The sequence below is a fragment of the Alternaria arborescens genome (assembly GCF_004154835.1).
Source record: "Alternaria arborescens strain FERA 675 chromosome Unknown contig_8, whole genome shotgun sequence".
In the NCBI taxonomy this organism is placed as follows: domain Eukaryota; kingdom Fungi; phylum Ascomycota; class Dothideomycetes; order Pleosporales; family Pleosporaceae; genus Alternaria; species Alternaria arborescens.
The window spans coordinates 830,318-857,485 of NW_021167863.1; the positions used below are offsets into that span (position 1 = coordinate 830,318).

Below are 27,168 nucleotides of genomic sequence, written 5' to 3' on the forward strand. Positions count from 1 at the left end.
CGGTTCGTCGGGGTCGATGTCGATGTAATCTGATGCTTGGTCGTGTGTTGGAACCGTCACGGCGTCTTCACCCAAGCAGGATGCTAAAGGCTTGTGAGGCTTGGAAAAGCTTGTGTATTGGAGTATGGCAAGCTTCCGCGACAGCAAAGTCGCAGGGAATTTAGATGACAAGAGTTGTATGAGCTCGGTCCCGGAGTAGGACTACGGCCCCTCATATACTCCAGTTCTCCCCAACGCCTGTCAAAAAATCTTTTGGAACGGACAGATGATGTGGAGCAATTGCTGAGGTGCGCCAAGGTAGCGGCTATTGAGGCGCGCAGTGACGTAGTGCTTAGGTGGACCAAGCACCAGCCCAGCACGTTGCTGTGCCGTTCACTGCAAAGATCATCCAACGTCGCTGCTGTGGTTCGCTCAATCTTTTAGGCTTGGCCTTAGTCAAAACCATCGGTCTGGTAAGCTTCTCGCAGTCTCATGTCTTGTGCGGTTGTGCGTCTGCAGGACCTTGCCCCATGCGCAATCATGACAGTCGATTGCATGCTGAGCCCTCGATGAACATGTTAGAATCTGTGCTGAAGAGATCGGTCGCCATTGACTGACAATGGTAGTCGTCGTCTTTGTGGCTCGTCTTTGTGGCGAGTGCGTCTGTTCCTCGCGCCGATGGCGAGGCTGCGCGCTATTCGCCTGTCGCGGGTCCAAATTTTGCCGCGTGCCGAAACGCGACTAGCTAGGGATGTGCCGATTACGTTAACGTTTCTCAGGCTTTGCGCACGCGAAATGGCTAATAAAACCGGCCTGAAATTATCTTCAGTCATTGATCACACCGGCGGTAAGCGGGCAGGCTCGAGTGTTCTCGTTACATGCCTAGATCAGGCATGACGTCCCTGAGATATACGACTCCAGAAGGCGGGACCGCTCCAACCCCAGCACCAGTGCGAGATCGACACTCGTGGGATGCGCGGCCGGTGACTGCTCATCTACTAATTGACCGAGACTGAAACGTTCAGGTTGCGAACGATGCATCTGCCGTTAAGTGTGGCAGGTTTTCGGACCCTGACCGGCTCCACAGAAGCAAGACCCTTCAGAAGCCACATACCTGCCCTGGCAAGACGCGCCGAGTAGGTACCATTGTGGGCCCTGCCTAAAGCAAGTCGTATCGACAGGAGGGAATGTCACGCGACGTATTCGATGCTAGGATCCAGGACCTTTGTGTTGAGCTCGTATTGCCTCGGTAGTGCTGCCAAGTACAACTTACGTACGACGTTGTTGAGTGGAAACTTGATCAAGATTCCTGGCCTCCACAGCCCTGCAAAGACATCTACGAAAAAGGTCTTTTTTTTTCTGATGTGTAATCAAGTACCAGAACCCTCCGCGAAGGTATATACCATCGCTCTCTTGATAGACTTTTGACATAGACTCATGTGTATGCTCGGTGTGTAACATAGGGCGAAACTTATAACAAACGAGCCCCTCAGTGACATCTCAGATATGCGCCTTCCATCCCTCGATCGCTCCGGGGCTGCATTGAAGTTGCCTCGAGGCAAGATACGCTCTCGGTTCTAATGGCAGCATCAACTGCTGCTTCGAGACTGGCCTGGCAGTAACCATCAACAATGGATCTAACCGCCACTCTTACCTTGGGTGACATGTTCACGAAACATCAACAGTGCCGCAGACGTCCCCGTTCAATACTCACACTTATTATTTCAATCACCCCTTATCATCAGCAATCATCATGTGCGGTGCGGAACCTCTTGCCAGCCTGAACAGCGCCGAGTCCGTTGACGCATTCTACAAGCTGCTCGGAGAGCGCGAGCAACTCCCAGTACCCAGACCAGTCAACGTCTCACCAAAATGGCCAGCAGCTCGCAATGATCACTACTGCGACCAAAAAGTTTGTCGCCACGCTGTCCTCGACTTATCTCCTCTGTATATGCCGTCGGACAGCGGTAGCGATGTCCAGACGCCTGACGTCGATATTTCCAATACTCGAAGCAACACCCACAGTCCGATATGTTCGTGGCCAACCAATGGATATGCCAGTGACAATCCTCGGTGAGTTTGCACAATATATAAAGTAGCTAGCTCACTAACACAGTATAGATTCAACCACGAGCAATATACTCCACCTTCGTCGCACGATGGTCAAGTTCTCCAAAGTTCTCAGATATTCCCCATAAACTCCGACTTACGCACCCGCGCTCGCGCCCTCCGACGAGAGCTCGACAATATACATCTCAGCTGCGCCGAGTCATATCTTGAGCTCGCGGAACACTTCATTGACTTGTCTGACCCGTACTGCATCCTGTCATCGGGCCACGACCGTCTGGCCGAAAAGCACGATAGCCTTCGACATACCGTCTACAAGCTTGTTGCACAGCTGGAAGTCCACACGGACGCCTTGACGGCTCTCAATGAGTGGAAAATTCGTACTCAGAAGAGCTTCGCTGAAGTAAGGGTTCAAGACCAAGATCCCAAGCTTTTGTATTACGGCACACCGCATTCAGCGTCTACGGTGAATATTGCAACTGAGCAGGTAGAGCCTGACCCCGTAGAAGCGGCGAATCCGACTTCCAAGACGACGATAGACAGGCGAGACTCTGGTGTTGCGGATCTGGAGACGCCTCTCATAACGCCGGCAGTTCCGCTTGGAAAACATGTTGTACGTCCTAAGTTGGTGCTGAGGTTGCCACCTCGACCGGATACTGAAGAGGAACGTGTGAAGCCTACTAGTGGCCTAGTATCGGACCAGTATGCAAGTTCCAAACGGATTAGGAAAACCGCGGACAAGCGAAAGGCAGCTGCATCTCACGTCAAACCAATAGACAAGAGAGCAAAGAAGAGTCACAAATGACCGAGCGCATGTTGTGGAGGTACGTCCTTCGTCTTGTTTTGTTTCTTCTATGCTCATGGGGGTAGCTAGGGTTGTCGGCCAACCGGGGATGAGTTCTCGCAGTGGTATTGAAGAATGACACCTACGCATAAGCATCCTCGATATTTTGCAAGTAAGCCAAATTTTCATAAGCCAAGTCGGTCCATGGTCTTCGTGCACCCCGCAGATGACGACCTATGTGGCGTTTGTGGCTATGTATGTATCGGGCAGCACAGACAATTTCCGAAGGTTTTCGGGATCGATCCAGGACCTGCAACCTTATCTTTATACACAGCTCACCCGCCCTTTTGAAAGTCCTAAATTCGCTCAATCTTGTGTAAGCATTCCTATCATCTCACACACAAGATTCGCTTGGCTGTAAATACATGGTCAAGGGAAGGAAACAATAGCGAAATCGCTCTGGATGCCAGGGTGAGTACGAGCACCTTGGGGCATGCTTGTTTTATTGGAAGTTAATAGAAAGCTAATGTGTATACAGATATTAAAAGAAAGGCCCGAGGAAGTAAACATGTGGTCTACATGGTACACCGCGCGTGTGATCGGATCCACCACAGGCTAACAAAATCTACGGTCCAAGATCATTGAACTCATACTGCTTCGTTGGCAGTGTGAGTTCACCTGAATGTACTTATGGCATTGCCATATAGATTTGGAAGCATGCCAGATGCTTGGCGGTGAGTTACAGATCTAATAATCTGCTCCCGTCTACTATCCCAAGGGCTAAGGGTAGCTACGCGCGTTCAATTGCGCCCATGGTTGGTAAGATGTCAGTCATGGCGCTCATCCCGATCCATTAGTGTTCCAGCCATGTGAATCCCCTTGTGTATAGGAATTCAGGCGCAGATCTTGCCAGTCCCAGATCTGCTCCATGCCACCCATGTCCACAGCAGATGGGTCCCCGACAGTACCAAAGGGGTTTTGGGCGAGGAATTGATCAATGTCGAACGAGAGATCATCCGAGATGGTCACTGGATGCAGATCGCCGACCGTGGAAGGAGCCGGTGCAACAACCGGCTCTATAGACGCCACCGGAGGCATGGTCGCTACTGGTGTAGGCTCATGCGCAGGTAGCGGCGGCGTTGACTTGGGTGCCGAAGAAGACGCCTGCCGTTGGCGCTTACAGATCGAAGGATATCGCGAAAGCTCTGGCGTAGCCTGCACAAGCTTAGAAAGGAAGTTGAAAGACGTAGCCCCAAGTTTTGTTGTTCCACTGAGTTGATGCAGCATCTTCAGAGAGCTTTCGATAACGTCCACGATTTCCTCACGATGAGGCAGAGTATGCTTGCGGTCATGTATGATGGCGGAGCAAAGTAGAGTCGCAGTATCGAAGATGCAGAAGACGACCATGTGAAACTTTGCGTTGATCGGGAACTCATGATCGAAAAGTTTACGCGCGACTTTCAGGAGACGCAACGCGATGTCTATGCCTTTCTTCCGAAACTCTTCATCCTGACCAGCCACTTGGCCTTGACGCTCTCGGGTCAGGTAGGGTTTGAGAAAGTCGAGTTGTGTTAAAAGGATGACACAGTGTAGTTGGCAACGCTGGAAGACAAAGTATGGATGCGTCTCGTCGAAAGATGTATCCGTGTTTTTGAATCGAAATATCGGGGGTAGCTCTTCGGCAAGCTTCTCGCATTCGGACTGTATTGTCAGAACTTGCTTATCCGATAGATCAGTCTTGGAGTTGGCAGTTCCCATAGCAGTCGCTACTCTACGGCCCAGATTTGCTTGAAGCGCCATGTGAGCAAAAGGTGAAAGTAGGTTTGGCTCTGTGGTTGACTGATCCAGTCGTAGATTGGGGAATTTGAAGCTGAGATCCTTCTGGTCGATGAGATTTGGACGACCCAACCACGCCGACATCTGCCTGTAGCGGAAATTAGTGAGCATTCTCGTTATGATGGTCATGTGCTTACCAGTCCCAGATGTACAGCAGCGTCCAGAGACGTCTCCTGATCTCGATGTCGAACTCACATAGGCCCTCGATACCTGCATCTTTGTCGATACCTAGCTCTTGTGCTTCTCGTATGGTGCGTGAAAGCGCATGCCATGATTCTACTATCTTGGACTCCGACTTTAGCCAGGCACCTTTGAGAAATTGTTCTTGCACACGTTCAATACTTGTTCGCGATGCTTCAAAACTCCGGCTCAGCTCTTCCGCTGCGTCGGAAAACCGTTCGGTCAAGGTTTGACAACTGCAAGCCAGCTCAAACTCAATCATCTTGCGAAGCGAAGGTGTGAGAAACTGCACGGAGTATGCGCAGATTCTCAACAGTAAGCAGGTAAATTCTGGCGAGAGCTGTTTGCCGGCACCACGATCAGTCCACCACTGGACGTATTGTTCAGCTAGTGTTGGCCCGTATATCGCGCTGTATCTGTAGTTGACAACTGTCAGGAAGTGATTAACAAACGCGTCTGTGTGCTGTTAGCAAAAACTCAAGTCTGACGATGGTTGCACTTGCCGGTTATCGATCTGGGAGGGACTGCAGGGAGGACTTTCTCTACGACGCCCGTTGTTCCCGGAGACTCTGCCGGTGAGTCTTTATGCTTGCCGCCCTTGGGTCTGTTAGTTGAGACAGATATTCTACTAGTTCTGCTTACCTCTTCCACCGTGCTGACTTTGTAGTGAACATGGCCGGGCATATATCCCCACGCTTTTAGCCCGTCCTCGAGGTCTTCTGGCTCGCCATCTTGCGGTCGCGATGGAAATTGTGGCTCTACAGAATCGGGAGCACTCCTTTTTGTGCCCTTGGTGGTGCTGCCAGACGAGTTTTCTCTGCGCCATAGTTGTTACTACCATGTTCCGCTAACGGCGGGGTAGACAAGGTGATCAACATACCGAGCAGACTCTGGGGATGACTCCGTTTGCCCTCTTTTGACGGAGAACTGACAGAGATGGGGTACCTTTCGTGCCTGGCAATGATTGCAGGGCCACTCTCGCGAGCACTAGCCCTCCCGTTAGTCAAGGGGTAGACGCAGGGTCGATCTGGGGTGGGGGCTGACCTTTTGCTTCCGGCGCTGACATTCAGTGCAAGATGTTGTCGCGCGACTGTCCTTCTGGGCCTGCATATTTGCTGCTACCCGTCAGGAGGATCAATTAGGATCGTGATAGCTCAGGGTTTATCAACTTGCTAACGGACGAATCCAGAGCTGCCGAGTTGTGGCACCCCGACCCCACTAGCCGCTGCGCCTCACGGGCCGAAGTTGGGGCTGTCCCTGATTTCTCAGCACGTCATGTGATGTGGCAAGTGCCTTCTTTGGGCAAGGTGCTATAGCGTTTGCGAAAAGGTTTACCTTTCATCTGCAAGATCAACGGAACCTCCGACATTGGCACTTGCTGCCCAGGCGGCAGATGCAATTAAATCGCGCGGCGACGCGAAAGCCCGAGACTTCTCAGGGTACAAACGTCATGGAGAAGCCTTCCATGGCCGCTTCTTGACCGTTCCGTTGGATTCTGCCCCATCTAAGACACTCCAGTTGGTGCTACTCTGCAGCGTGTACAGTAAGGGAAGCCAGCCCTACAGATCTGCCCCTCGCTACGTTATCCGAACAGTGCGAGCTCATACTACTTCCGGAGGTCCTAGCTACTCCACATCGAAGCCTTCCTGAACTACCGACATGTCTTCTGTACATGATTGCGACAAGATTAATACATCAGCCGGTGTGCCTGTAGCTTTTCTATGCATTCCCGGTCGCCTTGGAGACTCACTAAAGTCGTGCCTTGACTAGCTCATGCATGATGTCATCGCACCCACGTAGGTGGTGCTTGCAGCCTTGCAGCCTAGCAGCTAGTCTCAACACCGCAAAACCGCTGCATAGATGCTAATAGCAATCCGAAAAGTGCTTATGGATTCTACGTATAAGTCGGTCGAATTCGAGGAGCCAGTTCCTCTCTCTTTCGCGCCATATCAGAAACACAGCTTCTACCGTCATGACGACCCCTTTACCACTTATACCCTGGTCAAAGACTTCAATTCTCACATCTCGCATTCATCTGGATGCCTCGAGGATAGCACAACACGCTGCACTGGACCTTTTCGTACTAGGATTTGCTGAACAAGCCTTCATATTACTCGAGACAGTCCATGAGTATGGTATCGACACGGAAACCAAGGACTATTACGGAGCAACTATCTCAAGGCAATTGACAGGAGCTTGGGGAGCTAGCGATTCTTTTCCTTCATGGGCAGACGAAGTGGGCGATGAAGACATGGATTGCATATCTACCACGGGCTTACCTAAGGATTTAACAATGAAAGCCGAAGAGCATGAGTTGAATAAAGAAGATGTGAAGTTCGCATGTGAGCGCCTCAACACAAAACCAGATACTACCTATGGCATTCCGGAAGAATCGATGACGCTTGGTGCTGTCGCACAGGTCGCGCACCTTGCAGGCGAGGAAGATTTAGCCACTAGTTTGATCGAAAAGAACATGAAAGAGTTCTACCAGTACCTGTTAGACAATTACAATAACCCAGACATAAGTGGGGACGAGACGAGGCAATGGCTAGAGCGTCGCCAGGGCTTGCAGCATTGCGACGTAATATGGGAAACGCTCAGAGAATTGGATCTTGGAGAAGCATTCGGTGTGCGCATGTCTGACGTGGAAGACTATGTGAAAGAGGGCTGTGAGAAATATCTCTGTACAAACTGCATGTGAGACATACACTGACTCCGTACACGTACCTTTAGGCGCCCTCTTCAAACAGCGCTCTACTGAAGGACCCATGCGCCTATACAGTTCGAAAACGATGGCCGAGCTGGTGGAGATGATCCAAGAAAATGTCCTTGCCGAACGTGCCGATAATGGTGAAGACGAAACATCTCCCGTCCTGAATAGTGGCGCATCAGAAGATCAGATTGCCGCTCTCGAGAAACGTCTGTCGGCATCGCATGCGGAAGGCGGCCTTGACGATACAGATGTCGCGCTGCCGAGCGGAAACCTTCCAGATGAATACAAAGACTTCCTGCGCGCAAGTAACGGGATCGATGAAGACCTTTTCTTTAGTACCGAGGACGTAAACACTGAGGGACGCTGGATGGTCGATCTTGATTATACCCTATTCCCCATCGAAGGCAAGGAGTGTCTCCTATACGGCGCAGATCGTGACTTTGATGAGATCAAACTAGGCGACTATACGTGCATTACTATCGGGACTGGAGACCACGAAGGTAACGTTACGCTTATACCACCTACTTCGGTCCGGCCCATTATCGATAGTTTTGAAAAGGCATATGCAGAGGCGAGCGAAACCAACAAGAAAGTGTATAAGCGCGCCGCTCTGGACATTTATGGAGGCATAGAGGAGCTCAGAGGGTTAGAATGGTTGTGTATCGAGTTTCAGCATTCCGCGTATGAGCAGAGAATCTGGGGCGGACTGAAGCCTTTTCTGGAAGACTATGTCAAAAGAGAAGTCGATGAGAGGATGGAGGCTGAGAGACGACAAAAGAGAGACGTGAAGAAAAGGGAAGAAAGCAAAGCATGGAAGAGAAAGAGGGAAGATGACCGGTCTGTTGTTGATGATGATAACAAGTCGGTTCGTAGGGCTTGAACTTGATGAACCACATCGCGTGTGTACTCGACTATCTATACACCAGCTCTACAAGACTGAACTTTAGAAGAGCGTACTCTAATTCGTCATAATTGGCTGACAAATGTTCTGTATGATCTACGCGTTCAACGGAACAATTCCATGCCGCATTTGCAATCGTCGCTCTCGGTTCACAATTAACGGACGAATACCCTATACCGATGTTCGCTTTACCAATGCAACGCTACGTCGAACGTGCGGACTGGAGCGCTTTCATCATATCGAGAAACTACTAGTGTAACGTTCTCTCTCTCAATTGGTTACAGTTCGGTGTTTATGCGGCTACTAGACGATCCGAGGATCCGCGCACTACAATCTGCGATCCGCGGCTGGCTGCATCTTAGTAATTGTTTCCGCATTTGCAGTCATATTCGGTCCTATCTTGAAACACCAGACTGCTTGGTTGGCAAAGAAGACAGTGGTTGAGGTGTTACTGGAGCGAGTGTGCTGTGCACCGACGACACTTTCAACCACTCCAGCTCTAGCTCCAGCTCCAGCAATCTAGGTAATTTCGTAGTACATGATTAGAGACCCACCTTCTCTCGTTGGCGGTGCAGACCACGGGAGGTATTGATAAGCTACGACACGATCGAGGTCGGTGCATTAGAGATAGACTGGGGTCAAAAGTCCGCTAGTTTACACATTCTCCGCTAGCACGCATCGACTACCCCTCACAAAGCCCTACAGGTATCATTACTCATGACGGACTGTTACTGAGATATTATATAGCTCTATTGTTTCACTACAAGAATTTATCCAAAGCAGTTAAAAAGATTTTGCGACTTTTCGCAAGGTATCAAGATGAGTTCAACTGTCGTTGCAGTAGCTGGAGGTTCTGGTAAGCTTGGGCGTGCTATTGTCGAATCCATCGTCAAAGCGGGTGGGTTTACTGTATTCGTGCTCTCCCGAGACGTAAGATCATACTGCATTGCTATACACCATAAGTACTGACATTTGCATAGGCGACCGGAGATGCAAAACTCCAGGGAACGGACGCGAAGATAATCGCCGTTGATTACACGAAACCAGATTCCATCGCCAGAACCTTGGAAGAGAATCGTATCGATACAGTGATCTCGACACTTGGATCAATGTCAGGCACCGATCCTGAGATGGCCCTCATCGAGGCTGCCAACAAATCCAGTATCACACAACGCTACATTCCAAGCACATGGGGAATCAAGTACACACCCAAGTGAGTGAACTACCTATAACATTGATCACTGATCTTGTCATTTTGACGACATACAGGGTTGCTGAAATCTTCTCGATGGCCAAAGGAAAGATTGCTTATCTTGACGCCCTGGAAAAGACGTCATTGCAGTACACATGTGTCATCAACGGCTTTTTCCTGGACTATTATGTAGAGCCATATGTCAAATCATACCTCACAGGTCTGACGCTGGCCATCGATATCGCCAACAAGGCTGCTGCTATTCCAGGGTCGGGTAATGTTCCTGTTGTGTTCACCTACAGTTTCGACATCGGCAGATTCGTGGCTGCCCTTCTTGGCCAAACATCCTGGGAGAAAGAGTCGTACATCATTGGTGACAAGATCACGCTGAACGAATTCCTCGCTATTGCTGAGGAGGCAAGGGGAACAAAGTTCGAGACCACATATGATTCGCTGGAGAAGCTCAGATCATACCAAGTCACCGAGCTGCCTGCTCATCCACCAATGTACCCATACTTTCCGAAGCAGATGCTGCAGGGTATGTGCGCAGTGTTTGGCATCTTGTTTGAGGAGGGCTTCTTCGACTTCAAGCCAGAGAAATCTTTGAATGATCAATTCCCGGAGATAACGACAAGGAAGATTCGAGACCTGGTCAGTGAGGCTTGGAGAGGTAAACAGATGGAAAATGAAGAGACTTCACCAAAGGGCTGATTTTAGGTCGCTAAGCACTCCACGTTAGGATATCCTTTAACATACTAAAAGGCCAGGGCAATACCAAATCAAGCTATAAGCACATCCCTAGTTCTGTCACTATGCTACTCCCATAGCGGTTTCAGTGGCGCTAAAGGGCAGTTGTCCTTTGGGTAAACCCGATAGTTTGCCACCATGCCTTTGGTGTTGTGATTCTGTACATGGCAAATGACCTGCCATTGGCCCTCACCAACTGCCTTCGAGTATAGTGTCTTTCCTACGCCGTCGTTGATACTTTCAGCGTATTCATGGAAGCGCTGGTAAACGACACCATTACCATGCATATGGAATCTACGTGTATGGAAGAAAATACTGTTAGCTAGTGTCCTTTCTACGCACGATTGTGTTTGCACGTATCAAGAGAAAAGAGATGGCATAGTTATAGAGAGTGTAGCAAAGATGAAACTTACACATGGCTAGCCGATCCATACGCATTCGAACCCCAGATTACCTGTTCAAAGAAACAGTATGATAGGGCGGCGATATGAGGTCGAAAAGGTAGATACATACGTTATCGCCCACACACATCTCGAATGATGGATTGTTCGCATATAAGAACCCGTTGATAGCGAAGAAAATAGGTGCACCATCAAACTGTCTCCCACTCTCGAAATTTGTCAATTGCGGCTTCCACACTGTCATGTTCGCGTCAGGCAGGCCCGTCGTGTCGAATTGCTGCATGATGTACTGTGCAGAGCCGCCACCTTCAAGCCGAGCTTTGTTCACGCCGGAGAGGAATGACTGATCCTCATCGTAGCTGTTGTACAGAATGGGGAATTCGCGGTACGACGCCACTGTTTCGTTCATCTTACCAGTAGCGTAAATAATTGTGGGACCAACAAGGCCTGCGTTGGCGTCTTGCTCGAGAGAGACGTATGAATGGTATGAACGAATCTAGTATCCTTTATTAGATATCTCATAAGTGAATTCAGGAACATTAGTTTGAGATATACCTTTGCTGGAAGCCCATCACTCGGACCCGCTTCATCGTTCACCATCCATTTGTATACGATACAGTCTTCTGGCCCCAGCATCGGCGGCCCGTAGTCTGCTATCGGTAGCGTGTTACCGACGCCGGGCATTGTGTTATTTGGATAGTCTGAGCCCTCGTACGGCTTGGTGTATGCGAGTCCCATGGAATGCATGGTCGCGTAGTGATATTTCAATTTATTGACAAACAGGATCTCAATCAGAACGCCCACTTCAGCACGGATAGTCAGTCCCTGGCTGCCTTGGAATGGGGGCTGAAGCGTCCTCTCGCTGAAAGAGGCGTTGGTGTATCCGCGATACAGCGCTTTGAGCCATTTGGTGCCATAGTGAGTGTACTCTGAATACTGGGCTTTTGCTCAGAGGTTGAAAGGGACCTAAGTAATGTGAGTCAATATGAAAGGTCTCCACGTATAAGAATTCGATTCATACGCCTAACCAGTGATCCCACCCTGTAGGCGCATAGTCCCACTCAAGCTCTTCCGCGGCAACGTAGTACCTCCTTACGTTGCCACTAAAGTGGAAATTCGACGGAGTAAAAGACGGCAACTTGCCATCCAATTGGGAGTAGCATGTTTGCTTCGAATCCTCGCTCGGTGCAGCAAACACTACGCTAACAAAGAGGGACAAGAGGACAGGGAAACGGCCCATTATGTTGTATGCACAATCTGGAATTTTCGCCAACTTGGGATAGAAACAAGAAGAAACTGTGTGGGTGGAGTGAAATTGAGCAAGTTAATTGAGCACGTTTCCTTCCAGCCTTGATATGTAAACCGCATACATTGAAGCAGTGATCGCTCTGTGCTAACAAACAGAGATAGTGCACATGATATGCTCCCTTTACCTGTCGCTGACCCAAAGCGCGCCGCGACTGCAAGTTGAGACTGAAGATTATTTGATGATGCTATTCGGAATACTGCCCATTGACTGTCATTTGCAGGTCTTCTATTCGAAGCTGGTAAACTATGGTAGTCCACGATTGGGCCCAGGCTATAAGTTCCGAAAGAAACCTTGTTGCAGAAGACGCGTGGAGAGGTTGAGCGTCGCAAGCTTGATGCTGATGCTTCCGACTGGTACCGTGTCGGACGGCGGTGTGCCGGCTCTGCCCCACTAACGACTACTACTACCTAGGTAGCTTTACTACGCTGCTTTTGCCTTCAACAAAGCTTATTAAGGCTACACCTGCAGCTATCCATACCTTGAAAGTAGCCAGTACAAATAGTGCCTTTCGACTTTGCGCTACTTCCGGAGATAAAAATCAGGTGCCCTAATAGTGTATTGTAGGTTTGCTCATGGGTGTCTACTGAGCGACCGATTTCATGCTTGCAAGATAAGCAGAACACAAACGCGGATCTTGTATTGTGGTGAGCCTCCATAGGTAATTACTGGTTGGAGCAAGATGACGCCCAGGTGGTGATTCAAGCACTGCCGCCACTACACAAGCTGGTGATGTAAATCGATAATCCCAAGGCCCCCGTAAAGTCCTTGCGATTCGATATTTGGATCATGATGCTCAGGATTACTTCGATTCCGATCCAGCAGCAGACCGTGACTGACCATGTATGCTTAGCAAAGGCATATACCATGATCGCAGTTCGCTTTCAAGCGATGTTGGCGAGCTCGGCAAAGGTACAGTTGTAACCAACGATACCTGGGTCACGGATGTCCTAGAGTCAGCAATGGAGATGAGCGAATACACGATGTCCTATCGATTGAAGCACTGTTTGTCACGAAACTGCCGGATGCGTTGTATCAGGAGGATGTAATGACGGTTTGCGAAACCGGCTCTAGGTATTGCATCAGCTTCTAAGGCAGCTATTTCTTCAAACAGCTAATGAATTGAATTTGTGTCCCAATGTACGGATGTTTCATACACTATATGTTGCAGAAAACAGGATTCGATGAGGACACCTCGAGCGAGTAAGTGAACGCTTTGGAATAGACGAGTTGCTACAGAAGAAGACGGAGAGGTGGTCAAAAAAGTCCAAAAAGACATACAACAGCGGGGATTCGCTAGTGGTCACCCACCTAACTACTAATCCGCCGGTACACTGCTTGTATATGGCTGAGCGGACGGGAAGCCTAATTTTCAGTGTCCTATGGTCGTATGTACTTAAAATCACTGATTTTGTGCAATATAGTGTTTCAAACGCCAGGTACCTAGGTACCGGGGTTTCGGGCATCAGCGCGCGACTCGTACATCGTATTTATTGCCAAACTGGCTCCATCATCAGTGCACTCCTCGCCAACGCTGGAAAAGGAAATTGGATCTCAGCCTCAACAGCTAGTATCCAATCCAAGTGTTGCGCGCGTGGGGCGTCACTCGCAACTTAAGTACAATCCTGATTGGTAGCGCAGAGATGTCATGACGTTCTGTTATGCTAACGGGTGGCTGCACCGCCTTGGTACCGCACACCGGGATCCTAGACGTCCGTCTCGCGAGCCGCACGTGAAGCCATAGACGCGTTGTGCATGCCTATCGCATCCATCAAATAACACGCGCTCTCTATTACAACGATGCACATACGTCGCTCATGCATCGCCAACGATGGTGGACTACCAGAACGCTTCCTCAATAACTCGCCATAGCTCTGACACCATGGAGGGGACAACAGAAAGACCGTTGGCTGCGATCGACATACCAGACAAGATCGATGCAGAAAAGGCTGCTGCTGTTGACGACAAAGAATCTAACTGGGACTCAGAGGAAAAAAAGACAGAAGAAGACAAAGAGGGAAGTCTGAAAGACTACTTCGTAAGTCAGAGATCAGGTTGAATTTGAGGGGTGCAAGCTGATTTGTCTATTCTCACAGCGCATCTTCACATATGCCAGTACTGCGGATCGTGCACTTTATTCTCTTGGGCTCACCGGTGCTGTCGTTGTCGGTGCTGCCCTCCCTTTGATGACTCTTGTCTTTGGCCAATCGACAGCAGAATTCAATCAACAAGCAACTGGTCAGGACAGTTCTACTTTTACTAGCAACATCAACACCTTGGTGCTCTACTTTATATACATATTCGTTGCCCGTTTCGTTATTGGCTACCTAGGTACTCTGTGCATATGCATCGCCGCAGCCAGGACGACGTGCGCTTTGCGGGAAGACTTCCTGGACAAGTTGCTCCGTCAAGACGTAGCGCATTTCGACAAGGGCGACAGTGGATCTGCCGCAACTCAGGTGACTACAAGTAAGATTCTCAATATTAAAGTCGTGGTATTATTGCTGACAGCGCGGCCTAGATGGCAACAGGATTAATCAAGGCATAGCGGAAAAGCTGTTTACCTGCGTCCAAGGCATCTCACTCTTTTTCTCTGGTTTCATCGTAGCACTTGCTGTTCAATGGAAGCTCGCTCTGATAGTGATGAGCATAATACCTGCCATCTTCTTGATCACTGGGGTATGCATAGGCCTAGATGCGCCTATCGAAGCTAGAGTGGTGAGTACCCATGTCTCTTTCGATCTGACGCCTTCAAGTAACAATTGCTGCACAGACCAAAATCTACTCGCAAGCTGGTACTCTGGCGCAGGACGCGATCAGCTCGATCCGAACTATTCACGCCTTCGGAGCCCACCAGAAGATTATCGACGGTTACGAGACCTACCTGCAAACGGCGCACAAGGAAGGTAACAAAAAATCCGTCATCTACGGTGTACTCTTCTCCGGTCAAACCTTCCTGGTCATGTCAGGTACTTCGCTGGCCTTCTGGCAAGGGTTTCGCATGTTTCAAAGTGGGGAGATTGGTGATGTGGGCACAGTGTTCACCGTCGTCCTGAGTGTTGTGCTCGGTGCTACTGCAACATTACTCATCTTCCCACAATTCCAAGCCTTTACCAACGCTTCCTCAGCAGCGGGCGAATTATTCCTTATCATCGACAGTCCGTCATCCCTTGATCCTCTCTCGACCGAAGGTATGCAGCCACCCAGCTGTAACGGAGAAATCATTGTCAACGATTTGCGTTTTGTGTACCCTACCCGACCGAGCGCCCAAGTTCTGCGAGGTCTCAGCCTCTCGATTCCCGCTGGAAAAACAACGGCCTTGGTCGGACCCAGTGGGTGCGGTAAATCGACCTTAGTCGGTCTACTCGAGCGGTGGTACAAGCCTACTTCTGGCCAGATCTTGCTTGATGGTCGAGATATTTCCGAATACAACACAAAGTGGTTGCGGTCCAACATCCGCCTCATTCAGCAGGAGCCGACCTTGTTTCAAGGCACAATCTTTGAGAACATCGTCAAAGGCCTGATAGGAGACCAAAAAGATCTACCAGCGGAAAGGCAGATGGAACTCGTACAAGAAGCGTGTAAGAACAGCAATGCACATGACTTCATCGAAGCACTACCGCAAGGCTACCATACCCAAGTCGGAGAGCGAGCAAGCATGCTTAGCGGCGGTCAGCGACAGCGTATTGCTATTGCTCGAAGTATTATTTCCAATCCAAGAATCCTCTTGTTTGACGAAGCAACCAGTGCCTTGGACCCTCGCGCTGAAAAGGTTGTGCAGAGCGCACTCAATCGCGTTTCGATCAACAAGACCACGTTGATTATTGCTCACAAGCTTGCCACTGTGATGGCGGCAGACAATATTGTCGTCATGAAAGATGGTCAAATCTACGAGCAGGGCACACACCATGAACTCATCGAAAGCGATGGTCTCTATGCGGCAATGGTACGCGCGCAAGATCTTGGTACAAAGGCAAACGACGAGGATATTCAAAGAGAAATGCTAGACACGGAGAAGGTCGAAGATAGCCTGGACCGCAAAGCTGCTTTGCAACGAACACAATCGCATTACAACACGACAGAGCTTGAGCGCGAAGTCGAGCACCTTGCTGCTGGAACCCTGGGCTACTCTCTTACCAAATGCATCTGGATCATGCTGAAAGAGAATTTCGATCTCTACTACTGGTACGCCGCCACGATCCTTGGTGGAATCATCGGCGGTGGTACGTACCCAGCGCAAGCTATCATCTTCTCCCGTCTCGTCCGAGTCTTCACGCTGCAAGGGTCTGAAGCACAAGAGCAAGCCAACTTTTGGGCGCTCATGTTTTTCGTGCTAGCTCTTGCCAATCTCTTCGCATATTTCGCAATTGGCCTTGCATGCAACAGCATTGGACAGACTTTAACTCACAGATATCGCAAAGAAATGATTGAGCGCGTCATCAGCTTCGATCAGGAATTCTTTGACCGTCCGGAAAACTCGTCCGGCGCATTGACCTCAAAGTTGTCGTCTGCGCCTACAGCGCTACAAGAATTGATGTCTGCGAATTTAGGGCTTATGTTCAATATTCTGGTCAACATTACAGCAAGCAGTGCGCTAGGTATAGCTTATGGTTGGAAGCTGGGGCTCACCCTGGTGTTCGGTGGACTGACCATCATTGTGGCTGCCGGCTACTATCGCATACGAATAGATCAAAAGCTTGAGGCTGCTACAGAAGAACAATTCTCAGGCAGTGCCGGACTGGCGACAGAGGCTGTCACATCCATTCGAACGGTCAGCATGCTGACTCTCGAGACCTCGATCATGCGCCAATACAGCGATACACTCCAGGCTATCACAAAAAAGGTCATTAGGAGCCTGACATTCGCGCTCCTCCCGTACGCGCTTTCTCAATCTGCCGACTTCCTAGTCATGGCTCTAGGCTTCTGGTACGGATCACGGCTGATCGCGAGCGGCGAGTACAACACCTCGCAATTCTTTGTCATCTTCATAGCCATTGTCTTTGGTGGACAGGGTGTAGCGCAATTCTTCATGTACAGCACCTCCATCACGAAGGCGGAAGGGGCCGCGAATTACATCTTGTGGCTCCGGACTGTTAAGCCTAACATCCGCGAGTCAGACGAAACTGACGGCAAAGGGCCATCGTCGGACGGAGCCATTGCCATGGAAGACGTTGAGTTCAGATACAAGCAACGCGACGCATCCAGGGTATTGAGGGGCATCTCGATGAGGATTAAGCCTGGCTTGTTTGCCGCCTTCGTTGGCCCCTCAGGCTGTGGCAAAAGTACGGTTGTTTCTTTACTGCTTCGATTCTATGACCCGATATCTGGACGTATCACGTTAGACGACCAAGACATATCACTCATGTCTCCCCAGCTTTATCGGCGATACATGTCGCTTGTCCAACAGGAGCCACCACTTTACCTGGGTTCAGTACGCGACAATATCGCCCTCGGTCTTCAGCATGAACCTTCTGATGCAGAAATCCAGGAAGCCTGTCGTCAAGCTAATGTTCTGGAGTTTGTCGCTTCACTGCCTGAAGGTCTCCAAACCCCTTGTGGGTCCAAGGGCCTGCAATTTTCTGGTGGGCAAAGGCAGCGTATCGCAATTGCTAGAGCCCTGATTCGCCAGCCACGGCTGTTGTTGTTGGATGAAGCAACGTCAGCACTGGACACGCAGAGCGAAAGAGTCGTTCAGAAGGCACTGGACGAGGCTGCGATGACAAGGACAACCATTGCTGTTGCGCATCGGCTGTGAGTATCTTCTAACCCGATACTGAGATAACGGCTCACTGACATCATATATAGAAGCACGATCCGGCACGCAGATATCATCTTCGTCATGGAAGATGGCACGATCGCTGAGATGGGTACCCACGAGGAGTTGCAAAGATTGAGAGGCAGGTATTTCGCTACATGTTTGGCGCAGTCGCTTGATCAGGCATGATTTTCTGCGGGAAACGTGAGAATTTCAGAAGATAGATCTAAGGTGTTGGGCGAAGGTATGGAATTAGGTATACTAGTCTCTACTCAGTCAATTCGTCGTCAAAACCTGCAAATCGAAAGGTTCTACCCATCAACTCCTCTCCATTTGTCATCAGTCTTGCAGCTACAACTTCGTAACTATCACCCTCATATGTTCTTAATGCATCTTCCTGATCGCTCGATCCGCAAATGTATGCATGATCACCCACTGTGGCCCCTGGCTCGTCTATCAATGCTCGATATTTGCCTGCCCAAATTTGGATACGTCCATCGAACAAAGTCGCGGGTTGCAAGGGGGGTATTTTAGAGGTAGGTAGATGAAACAGTCGTTCGAGCTGCGCCGAACTAGCTAGTGTACTGTAGAAGAAGTAATGAACAGGGTACTCGGGAACATGGCATTTATCCTGACTGACTGAGGTATAGGGACGGTGATGAGGAAGTGTAGGATCATAACCAAGCAATGGCAGGTCCCTGAGAGCTTTGTGCGCAAGACCAATTCGAACTTTGGTGAACCCTCGGTGTAAGTCGTGCTTCGTGGCCTATGAATCAAGGGCGTCGATGCGTGATTGGGAGAGCCGACAAAAGCTCGCTGCACCGTCTTCCGTTGTTCCAAGTTCGAGCTGTGGTACAAAAGAAAGGCCGAGAGCGTTGGCTACGTCTCGAGGTGTGGGCAAAGGTTGTTCGAGGCGGAGGAGATACGTAACCTCTACCCGGCGGCGGGGACGTTTTCGTACAGGAGTAGATGTAGAGCTCGAGGTTTTCGATGAGACGTGTTGCACATCAAAGCCTCCACCTAGTTCTTCAAAAGCCATCAAAGCGGAGTCTTCTAGCTCGAGATAGTCCAGAGCTAATGAGATGACGATGTAAACGTGTATGGTGAGTGGAACTGAAGCTTACGAGAAGACTTTGACATTCTGAAATGAATGGATGAAGTGAATGAGGCCGGACGCAGAGAATGTAGACAAGGACGATTATTACTATCAAAAATACCCGAAGATGAAACCTTGGTTGACATATGGCTGCTTAGACTTGTGGCTGATGTAAGTGGCTCGTCTGTCATGCGCTATCGAACTATTAGTGGATGGAGTGGAGGACAACCAAACTATGGCATCACATACTCATCTGTGTGTCAAGGCTGATAAGAAAATGAATACAGCATCCAAGCTCGGTCCGGAGTGGTGCGTGGCCAAACCACGCTCAATCACGTCATCAAGTGTTCTTTGCACGTAAATCTGTACGCAGACAGATAGTCAACATACACATAACAATAAAGTAGCACCTTTGGATGAAGCTTGAGTGAATGGAATTACAGTCTAGGTACTTATGCTACAAAAAAACGGGTATATAGGCAGAAGCCTGGATGAAAAGAAAGAGTGACATGAGAATTGACAAACTCAACTAAGCCTTGAGCTCAGTGGTTCCAGCCTCATCGCTGCTGCGATTGTCCTTTCGTACGGCATGCTCCGCACCAGTGATGGACTCATCGCCCATATCCCAATCTTGCGCAAGGTCTTCTAGAGTTCTGCGCTTGGTCTCCGGAATGAGGAGAGTAGTGAAGATACCAGCGAACATGAAGGCAGAGAAGATCTGCATGACATGGTTCAACCAAGGGTTGGCATTCTCCTTGGTAACATGGCCTCGGGTTCGAAGGGGAGCGATAGCACCTTGAGCGATAATGGAGCCAATCTTTCCTGAACCAGCGGAAATGCCGTGAGAAGTCGAACGGTAGCGGGTGGGGAAGCACTCTCCGGGTACGATGAAGGTGGTAGTGTTAGGACCCCAGTTGAAGAAGAGTTGAATCAGAACATAGATGGCCAACATGGCGTGGTGGCTGAGATGCTTGTAGGCGAAACCCCATACAATAAAGAGGATGGTGAGGATAGTGAAGCCAGCCAGTTGCAGGGTCTTGCGTCCGACGGTATCAATGGTTGCGACCGCCAGCCAGTATCCAGGGATAGCGCCAGCGCAGACCAGAATAGCGTTACCAGCAGCAAGGTTGTACAGCTTCTCGTAGAGGGTTGTACCGCTAGCGTAGCCAATAGCCTGGAGCACAGTTGACGAGTTCAGACCCAATCCGTAGAACGCGACATCGAGCAGGAGCCACGACATGGCAGTACCGAACAGAATCTTGCCGTTGCGGAGCTTGCCGTAGAACCTAAAGAAGTCCTTGAAAGATGCCTTAGGAACTTCGAGCTGAGCAGTAGTTTGTAGCTGAGCAGCTTGGGTGATCGCATCAGGGTTACCGTTGCCGTGCTTACCAGAAAGGTACTGCTTTGTGTCTTCGTTGGCCTTCTCAACGTCACGGGCGACATCGAAAGTGTAGCGAGGCGTCTCGGGAATGGTGAGGCGGTAGTAGAGCGCGATACAAGCTGGGACGATGCCAATTCCGATGAGAGCGCGCCACATCTTGTCGACAGCTACGGCGCATTGACCGTCACAGTCCGCGTAGCCAGTAACTCCCTTAAGGGTGTCCTTAAAACCAGCGACAAGGCAAAGCATGACAAGAGCACCACCGAGCTGACCGAAACCTTGCATAGCAAAGACGGCACCCATCATGGCACCACGCCACTTGGTAGTGGCGAACTCGGAGGTGATAATGGAGGAGAGCGGGTAATCACCACCGATACCTGACAGTCATCAGTAAAACTTCCATGCGGATTCCCAGAGAATGGACTCACCAATTCCCATCAACACACGCCAGAAGATGATCAGACCAACGATTGAAGTTCCGGGACCAGGACCCGTGAGGGACTGAGCGAGCGTGGCGACAATGATGAGAATCAGCTCAAGACCGTACATCTTCTTACGGCCAACGATGTCGGCGAGTGTACCGAAACCGACTTGGCCAAGAACAGTACCAGCTGAGGTCGCAAGCTTGATAGCTGTGTCTTGTTGGGTGTACAAAACACCCTTGTTGTCGTGCTTGTAGACAATACCCAGCATAATCGTCAAGAGAGATACGCAGAAGATGTCATAACTGTCCGTGAAGAAACCAGTACCGGCGACAAGAATGGCGCGTACATGGTACCAGCCAAATGGCGCCTTGTCGATCTCAGCGAGTGCAAGCCGGCGTCGCTCATTAGGATCCTCAATGTGCTGGGACTAGTCAGTATATATGATTTTGGAAGTCTAATCCGTGTCATCCTACCGCAAAGTCGTTGTTGAAGTTGTGGAAAGCGGCGTTACCGCCAGCTGTCTTGTGAGCCATTGCGAAGCTTCGCCGAGACGTGTCAAGAGATTAGACGAGGCTTGAGTCCGGAAATGACGGCTGTGCGAGCTGGAGGTCAGTGGTAAAGGGTACAGGGCCAAGCTATATACCTACTATCAAGCTTACTCCCAAGGCTGAGCATCATGCTTGCATACCAAACAGGCCGCTCCAGGACCCAATGGGAGCACCGCATTCTTGCACGCCCATAGATTTGCAATATTCACTTCGGCCTTTCCGCTATAACAGGCAGACACACGCGTAGGAATGCGCCTTTGCCAGCCCAGGCCGCCACAAGGGCTTGACGGGTCTTGACAGTTATCCCTGTCGCACATCTCGTGTGGTGAAAGTGCGTCTTGGGGGAACTCGGGGAGAAGAGGTTCAACCCAATCATGTAGCCCACGTGCACCGCCAAGACGCTAAGATGAGCACGGCCAGAACATCTCTCCCAACATCGCCCCGAATCACGGCTGGAGGATCGAAGCTTCTTCATGCTCAGCGCGCTCTTGGTATGCTTGTGTGCATAGCTATGATTCTGTGGCGTGTTCACCAGATGCTCCATCAGCATTGGCAGTGACATCAAACGCTTCTGTCGCCGATCTACCTCATCATCTTCATCCGCCTTCACCTTATACGTGCAACACGTGAGAACTGAACATTGTACCGCACCCCACGCCGGAAGCATCTAGCCCAGGACCCCGTCAGCTGGGGTTTCATGCACGGAGTTACTGTCTCCGCTAGCGTGCCATGCGAAACCCGTCTTCTGGACTGTCGGTTGGTCCCGATAGCACTCTGCTTACCAGCACACTGGCATGTTAGCTTCCTCACTAACATCCAACTGGGTATGAACAAGCAAATTCTGACATGGTGAGATGCATGCCTTCCGAGGCTACCCTCGTCTAGGGATGCTGCAATGACCGACGCATGGCTCTATTGGTCTTTCACTAATATCGGTGTTTCACTGCCGAGGAATTCGCGCCCAATCCCATCGTCGCACGTGGGAGAGAACCGCAGCGATTGTGCTTAATGGGCTATAAGCGTTTCCGTCGCTGGGCTTGAGCTGCAACTCGTAACACCATCTCGAGCGTCATGTCGAAAGCTTCCGTTCCCAAAGCTAAGCACTCTAGCAGTCCCCCCAGGGCCCAGAGCTTTATGACGATTCATTACTCATCTTCACGGTCACAAACGAGGTTCATTTCATATTGTTAACTGTGTTCGAGTCGAATACCCAGCGGAGAGGTTCCAGAAGTGGGGCACTGCACGATAAGCAGGGAAAGATGCAGTACTTGGATCCAGGGGCTTTGTTGGATGCTCTATGTTAAGATACTGGTTGCTGGCGAGTGTGGATTCACGGCCTCACCGAAGTCTAAAATCCTCGTGTTGAACGGACGACCTCGCTCCTCGCAGCCTCTTAGTCCCAATCTTAGTTCTTTTTCATTACTCTATCTGTCGGCATCTAGTCCGCGGATCTCGCTGGATCGGCTCTTCTACACATTTGTACCACTCAGCTCCCCTAGCCACTACACGTTCAGCTCGCATGATACGGTACTACATGCCGTCTATTAGCTTAGACGTGCGCCACACAGCATTACTTTGATGTAAAGCACTGCATATAAGATCTGCTATGCATGCAGCCATCGTAGGCGGTGATCTTCCCGCGGTTACATCACATCTCCATGCTCAATCCCCACTTCTCAATCGACATGAACGCGATTGCGATCGATCGGGCATCTAAATCGAGGTTCGTCTGACAGACTTGCTGAGGCGTGCCGGCTACATCACATCAGGTATATCATAACCCTTCCAACTGCACATCGCTGTATGATGTTCAAGGTGTATCCTCACAACGCTATAAATGATCAGCTAACTAACCAAAAGAGACGAGCGAGACAAACGAATAGCGTCGGCGGCAACTGAGCCACCTCGTTCCTGAGCTTACCGACTAGCAATAGCAGCAAGACGATACTAAGTAACTCCTCCCACAACGTCGTCCTCAGAACGGAAATGCCCACACTTCGTCAAATCTACGAAAGTCACCTTCTCCCGTCCGCAATGTCCGGGTCGTTTTATAACTCTCCAATCCATATCAGCTAGATGTTTGGGCTCGCTCTATCTCTCGATTCATCACGACTAGGCACAAGATGGGTTGCCTCGTAGATCATGGGCTCGCGTGTGGCGACGGATGTCTCCAGGTTGATGGACAAATGGTATAGCCTTTAATTGTAGAAGGCTTACCTTTGTCTCGACCCTCATCTAGAGGGATGGTGTGGTGCTTCACGAAGAAATTGTTCCAGTGCCTTCTCCAGCTGACTCTACGTTCGTCCTCTGACACCTCTTCCACGTCTAATTTCCAATTCCGTGGACGCTGTTTCAGCCAAGGCCACGGTGGCTCGGGCCATTGAGTGGATAAGGGTGCTGGGTTGTTTTGCTTCCACTGCTCGAGGATGTCTACCTCGAGGACTGCACTCTTCTCAGCTCTTCTCGACCTTGGATGAGGACCCGCTAGTCGCACCTGATGTATCATACAAGGCGACCCCTCTGATTCAGATACTTCATGTTCATGCTCACGAAGCTTCCTCTTCGGTTGGTGTAAGTGGATAGGCGTTTCCCATCGTGACTCGCAAATACGTGGGTATTCTTGCGACAGAGGGTCTCCTTGAGGCGCATCGTGTTCTGGCTTTGGAGGCCGTGCTCCCGGTGGTGGAGGCCTCCATTGTGGGAAGAAGGTACCTTCAGGCCATTCTATCCACGGAACCTGCTTCCTCTGTAAAACGCATTCTACGTTCGGACTGCATGGTACGTGAGCAATACTTCCATGACAAAGCGACAGTAAGGCTGGGTCGCTCAACATCTCATATGCGCAGTCGATTCTTTCCATGGCTTGTCCTTACCTCGTTCACTTCAAGCCGAGAGTATCGATCTTCAGTTTGGTCGGCTTCTTGATCGCCAATAGCAGAAGGTCTAGAAGCGTCTGAGATGGCGAGTGCGCGTACCGAGTTTGCGAAACCCCATCTAGTTAACCACTTTGTGCAAGTCATTTCCACGTTGTGGCTTTGTGTTTGAATGGAAGACACCTGTACTCCTTTCAGCCTATGCGGTATTATCATTTGTTGCATTGTCGCATGATAATGGTAAAGAATAAGATGCTAAGTCGACGCGCAGTTAGTTGCACAATCGTTGCAGTAAGCTTGGGTAAGCTTTCCGATCGCAGTATTGGTAGGTGATGGGACAAGCAGCACAGTCGAAAGCTAACAGTATTCTTTGCATGGTTTCCTTTTATCGACAACAAGGGCGATCGGTAGTGTCAGTGTATTATCATCGCAAACCTGACGCGATGTTTACCTCGACATGTGATGCATAGCGCCTGCCTCGGTAGCTATGGTAGGGAAAGTAGAGTACACCACGAACAGCGCGGCATCTGATTAAAGCTCATCTCGCTTCCAGGGGTTAGAATACACGATAGTAGCAAGGCGTTCAAGGCAGGCTGGAATAAGGAAACAAGGCACCGCGGCCTGGACTGGTGGAAGTTGGCGCCAAGCTGAATCCCCCGTATTTTCCCCGCTGTCCGAGTAGGCGATCTTGCCTTTCAGCCACGCATACACGGGAAAATCTGGGGATGCATACTTCCACCACTCAACACCACAACATCAAGCCACCATTCTACCGTTGCACACTGTACTCTACTTTCCTGAGGCGGAACATACGCCCGCCAAGATGGGCCAAGATGAAGTACAGCATCGCCACAGGAGATATTGCATGCACTTGCGCGATTGGGAGATGTTCGAGCCTGTGTGACAATGCGCCATCAGCCATTCTACCGGAAGAATTGCTGAAGTGCTTGCCTGGAAGCCGACTGCATGGCTACATTCTGCCTCCTTGGTTGCCGACGCTTGAGAATGGTAGAATATAAAATGTAAGTGACATCGCTGGTAGATCGGCATCAGATCACTCAATTTCATCTGCATCCTCTCCTACACTTCAAGATGAAGCTCTCAATCCTATCCCTCCTTTCCTTTGCTCTTTCTGCGACTGCAGCTCCCGCCGGCTGCGACTTTAGCCTGGTCGGATTCGCCAAGGACAATCCAATTGGACCTACCACTGGCGGTGCTGGCAAAAATGGCAAGAGTGTGACTGTTCAGACAGTGGCCGAGTTCATCAAGGCTGTCAACGGCAGTGAGCCAACAGTTGTGTACGCCAAGGGTAGCTTCAATCTCACATCGCGAGTTCAAGTTGGGTCCAACAAGTCTGTCATTGGAGTCGGCAAGGGAGCTCAGATCACTGGTTCGGGCCTGAACATCTTCAACAAGACCAATGTTATCATCCGCAACATTGGTTTCACGGCCATTGACGATGACGCCATGACTATTCGTAACAGTACCCGCGTGTGGATCGATCACAACGAGTTCACTACTGGCAACTTCCCTGCTCTTGGGCCTGATGCTTACGACGGCCAAGTCGATATCATTCGCGCGGCGGATTGGATCACAGTCTCATGGAACTACTTCCATGATCATTGGAAGAGTTCTCTTGTTGGCAACAGCGATGCGCTCAGAGATGTTGACCAGGGTCATTTGCACGTCACCTACCACCACAACTACTGGAGAAACGAGGGTACCCGTGGTCCTGCTGGTCGTTTTGGTCACCAGCACATCTTCAACAACCTCTACGTCGACTTCTTGTACCAAGCCATCCACTCCCGCAGCGACAACCAGGTTCTCGTCGAAGGCAATGTCTTCAGGGGCAAGACACGCGAGGCTCTCAGCACTTACGGACTTGTCATCCCGGAGGACAGCCCCAACACTAGCCCCGATGGCGATTACGAATTGGACGGCTTCGCTAACCTCGGCGCAAAGAACGACTTTGGAAAGGCTGGTGTCAACATCACTCAAGTCGGCAACTTCACTAGGGCGCCTTACAAGTACAAGCTTACTCCATTGAAGCAGGTCGAGAAGATTGTAAAGAGCGGCGCTGGTCTCGGCAAGATCTGAGTGATTGCTCCGCAAGCAAAAAATGTGTTTAAAGCAGCTATATGTTAATAAGTAATGATAAAATGTTTAGTACCTATCATCTACCTTTCCTTCGATATCGTGTTTCCATTCATGCCACTGAGCGAACCCAGTCTCTTGTCTTCCTCTAAAACCCCATAGAGTGAAAGGTGCAGCATCACTCCTCCATCACTCTTCCCAGGATCTACAGAAGCAGATGCCACAGGTTAAAAGTCATGGGGAGTACGTAAGGCAGCACTCTCGGCTCGTAACAGCTCACATCCGCGATCACTTCCGGATGCTTGATCCGCCCCAAACCGCCCAATCGTAAACCCACGACTCAATGAAATGTATTTCTATCCTAATCTCCAAAGGAATCGGAAACCAGATCAATGAATTCATGCAGGTTCGGAAATCTGACTTATCGGCAGACGCTCCTGGTCTGTGAGGCATTCTTCGTCCTAGTCTACTTATAAAGAGCAATTACTGTCGAATTCGTCTGAACAAAGTACGCTGCTCTGTTTCGTTCATACGTCAGATGCTGTTCCAGGAAAGATGCTGACTCCTGCAAAGTCTAGAGTAACCATTCTCGAGTGCCGTTGATCATATGTTATCTTGACAGTGATCTGCGCTTGAGCCTCGACTTGTGCACATACAAGTCTGTCCTGCTTGCAACATTCTCATTCGTATGTACCTGCATTTTTACTTAACTCCTACAAAAACCTCCATCAATAACGATTTTGTTTTTAGAACTGTGGCATCTTCGAACCGGATACATGACGCTGCCATGAGTGCTGCTTCGTTTCCTTCCGACACATGTCTTGACTTCAATTCTTGGGCGAATATTGGTGCCTGGCTTCGATGAACCAGAAATGTGAGTATTAGAGGAC

General features: G+C 50.1%; 9 protein-coding genes across 9 annotated transcripts; 5 read left to right on the forward strand and 4 right to left on the reverse strand.

Annotated features, from left to right (window-relative positions):
* Positions 1-1,732: 1,732 nt before the first annotated feature.
* On the forward strand, positions 1,733-2,851 carry AA0111_g4514 (hypothetical protein; the record flags this gene model as incomplete). Its single annotated transcript, XM_028650526.1, has 2 exons — positions 1,733-2,052; positions 2,101-2,851. 2 exons carry the CDS (start codon positions 1,733-1,735, stop codon positions 2,849-2,851), a joined length of 1,071 nt encoding a protein of 356 aa, XP_028507774.1.
* Positions 2,852-3,670: 819 nt separating this feature from the next.
* Positions 3,671-5,956, reverse strand: AA0111_g4515 (hypothetical protein; the record flags this gene model as incomplete). Its single annotated transcript, XM_028650527.1, has 6 exons — positions 3,671-4,754; positions 4,804-5,275; positions 5,335-5,443; positions 5,489-5,663; positions 5,727-5,833; positions 5,891-5,956. 6 exons carry the CDS (start codon positions 5,954-5,956, stop codon positions 3,671-3,673), a joined length of 2,013 nt encoding a protein of 670 aa, XP_028507935.1.
* Positions 5,957-6,818: 862 nt separating this feature from the next.
* AA0111_g4516 (hypothetical protein) lies at positions 6,819-8,439 on the forward strand (the record flags this gene model as incomplete). Its single annotated transcript, XM_028650528.1, has 2 exons — positions 6,819-7,515; positions 7,580-8,439. 2 exons carry the CDS (start codon positions 6,819-6,821, stop codon positions 8,437-8,439), a joined length of 1,557 nt encoding a protein of 518 aa, XP_028507936.1.
* An 840-nt stretch (positions 8,440-9,279) lies between these two features.
* AA0111_g4517 (hypothetical protein) lies at positions 9,280-10,363 on the forward strand (the record flags this gene model as incomplete). The annotated part of the gene is made up of 3 exons (XM_028650529.1): positions 9,280-9,390; positions 9,441-9,673; positions 9,730-10,363. 3 exons carry the CDS (start codon positions 9,280-9,282, stop codon positions 10,361-10,363), a joined length of 978 nt encoding a protein of 325 aa, XP_028507937.1.
* A 486-nt stretch (positions 10,364-10,849) lies between these two features.
* On the reverse strand, positions 10,850-12,040 carry AA0111_g4518 (hypothetical protein; the record flags this gene model as incomplete). Its single annotated transcript, XM_028650530.1, has 3 exons — positions 10,850-11,296; positions 11,356-11,736; positions 11,822-12,040. 3 exons carry the CDS (start codon positions 12,038-12,040, stop codon positions 10,850-10,852), a joined length of 1,047 nt encoding a protein of 348 aa, XP_028507933.1.
* Positions 12,041-13,988: 1,948 nt separating this feature from the next.
* AA0111_g4519 (Leptomycin B resistance protein pmd1) lies at positions 13,989-18,050 on the forward strand (the record flags this gene model as incomplete). Its single annotated transcript, XM_028650531.1, has 5 exons — positions 13,989-14,144; positions 14,203-14,575; positions 14,628-14,824; positions 14,880-17,857; positions 17,912-18,050. 5 exons carry the CDS (start codon positions 13,989-13,991, stop codon positions 18,048-18,050), a joined length of 3,843 nt encoding a protein of 1,280 aa, XP_028507934.1.
* A 577-nt stretch (positions 18,051-18,627) lies between these two features.
* On the reverse strand, positions 18,628-18,900 carry AA0111_g4520 (hypothetical protein; the record flags this gene model as incomplete). Its single annotated transcript, XM_028650533.1, has 1 exon — positions 18,628-18,900. One exon carries the CDS (start codon positions 18,898-18,900, stop codon positions 18,628-18,630), a length of 273 nt encoding a protein of 90 aa, XP_028508124.1.
* A 586-nt stretch (positions 18,901-19,486) lies between these two features.
* AA0111_g4521 (Repressible high-affinity phosphate permease) lies at positions 19,487-21,296 on the reverse strand (the record flags this gene model as incomplete). The annotated part of the gene is made up of 3 exons (XM_028650534.1): positions 19,487-20,715; positions 20,767-21,184; positions 21,237-21,296. The coding sequence occupies 3 exons, from the start codon at positions 21,294-21,296 to the stop codon at positions 19,487-19,489; spliced, it is 1,707 nt and encodes a 568-aa protein (XP_028508123.1).
* Positions 21,297-25,276: 3,980 nt separating this feature from the next.
* Positions 25,277-26,281, forward strand: AA0111_g4522 (hypothetical protein; the record flags this gene model as incomplete). The annotated part of the gene is made up of 1 exon (XM_028650535.1): positions 25,277-26,281. One exon carries the CDS (start codon positions 25,277-25,279, stop codon positions 26,279-26,281), a length of 1,005 nt encoding a protein of 334 aa, XP_028508152.1.
* Between the last annotated feature and the right edge of the window lie 887 nt (positions 26,282-27,168).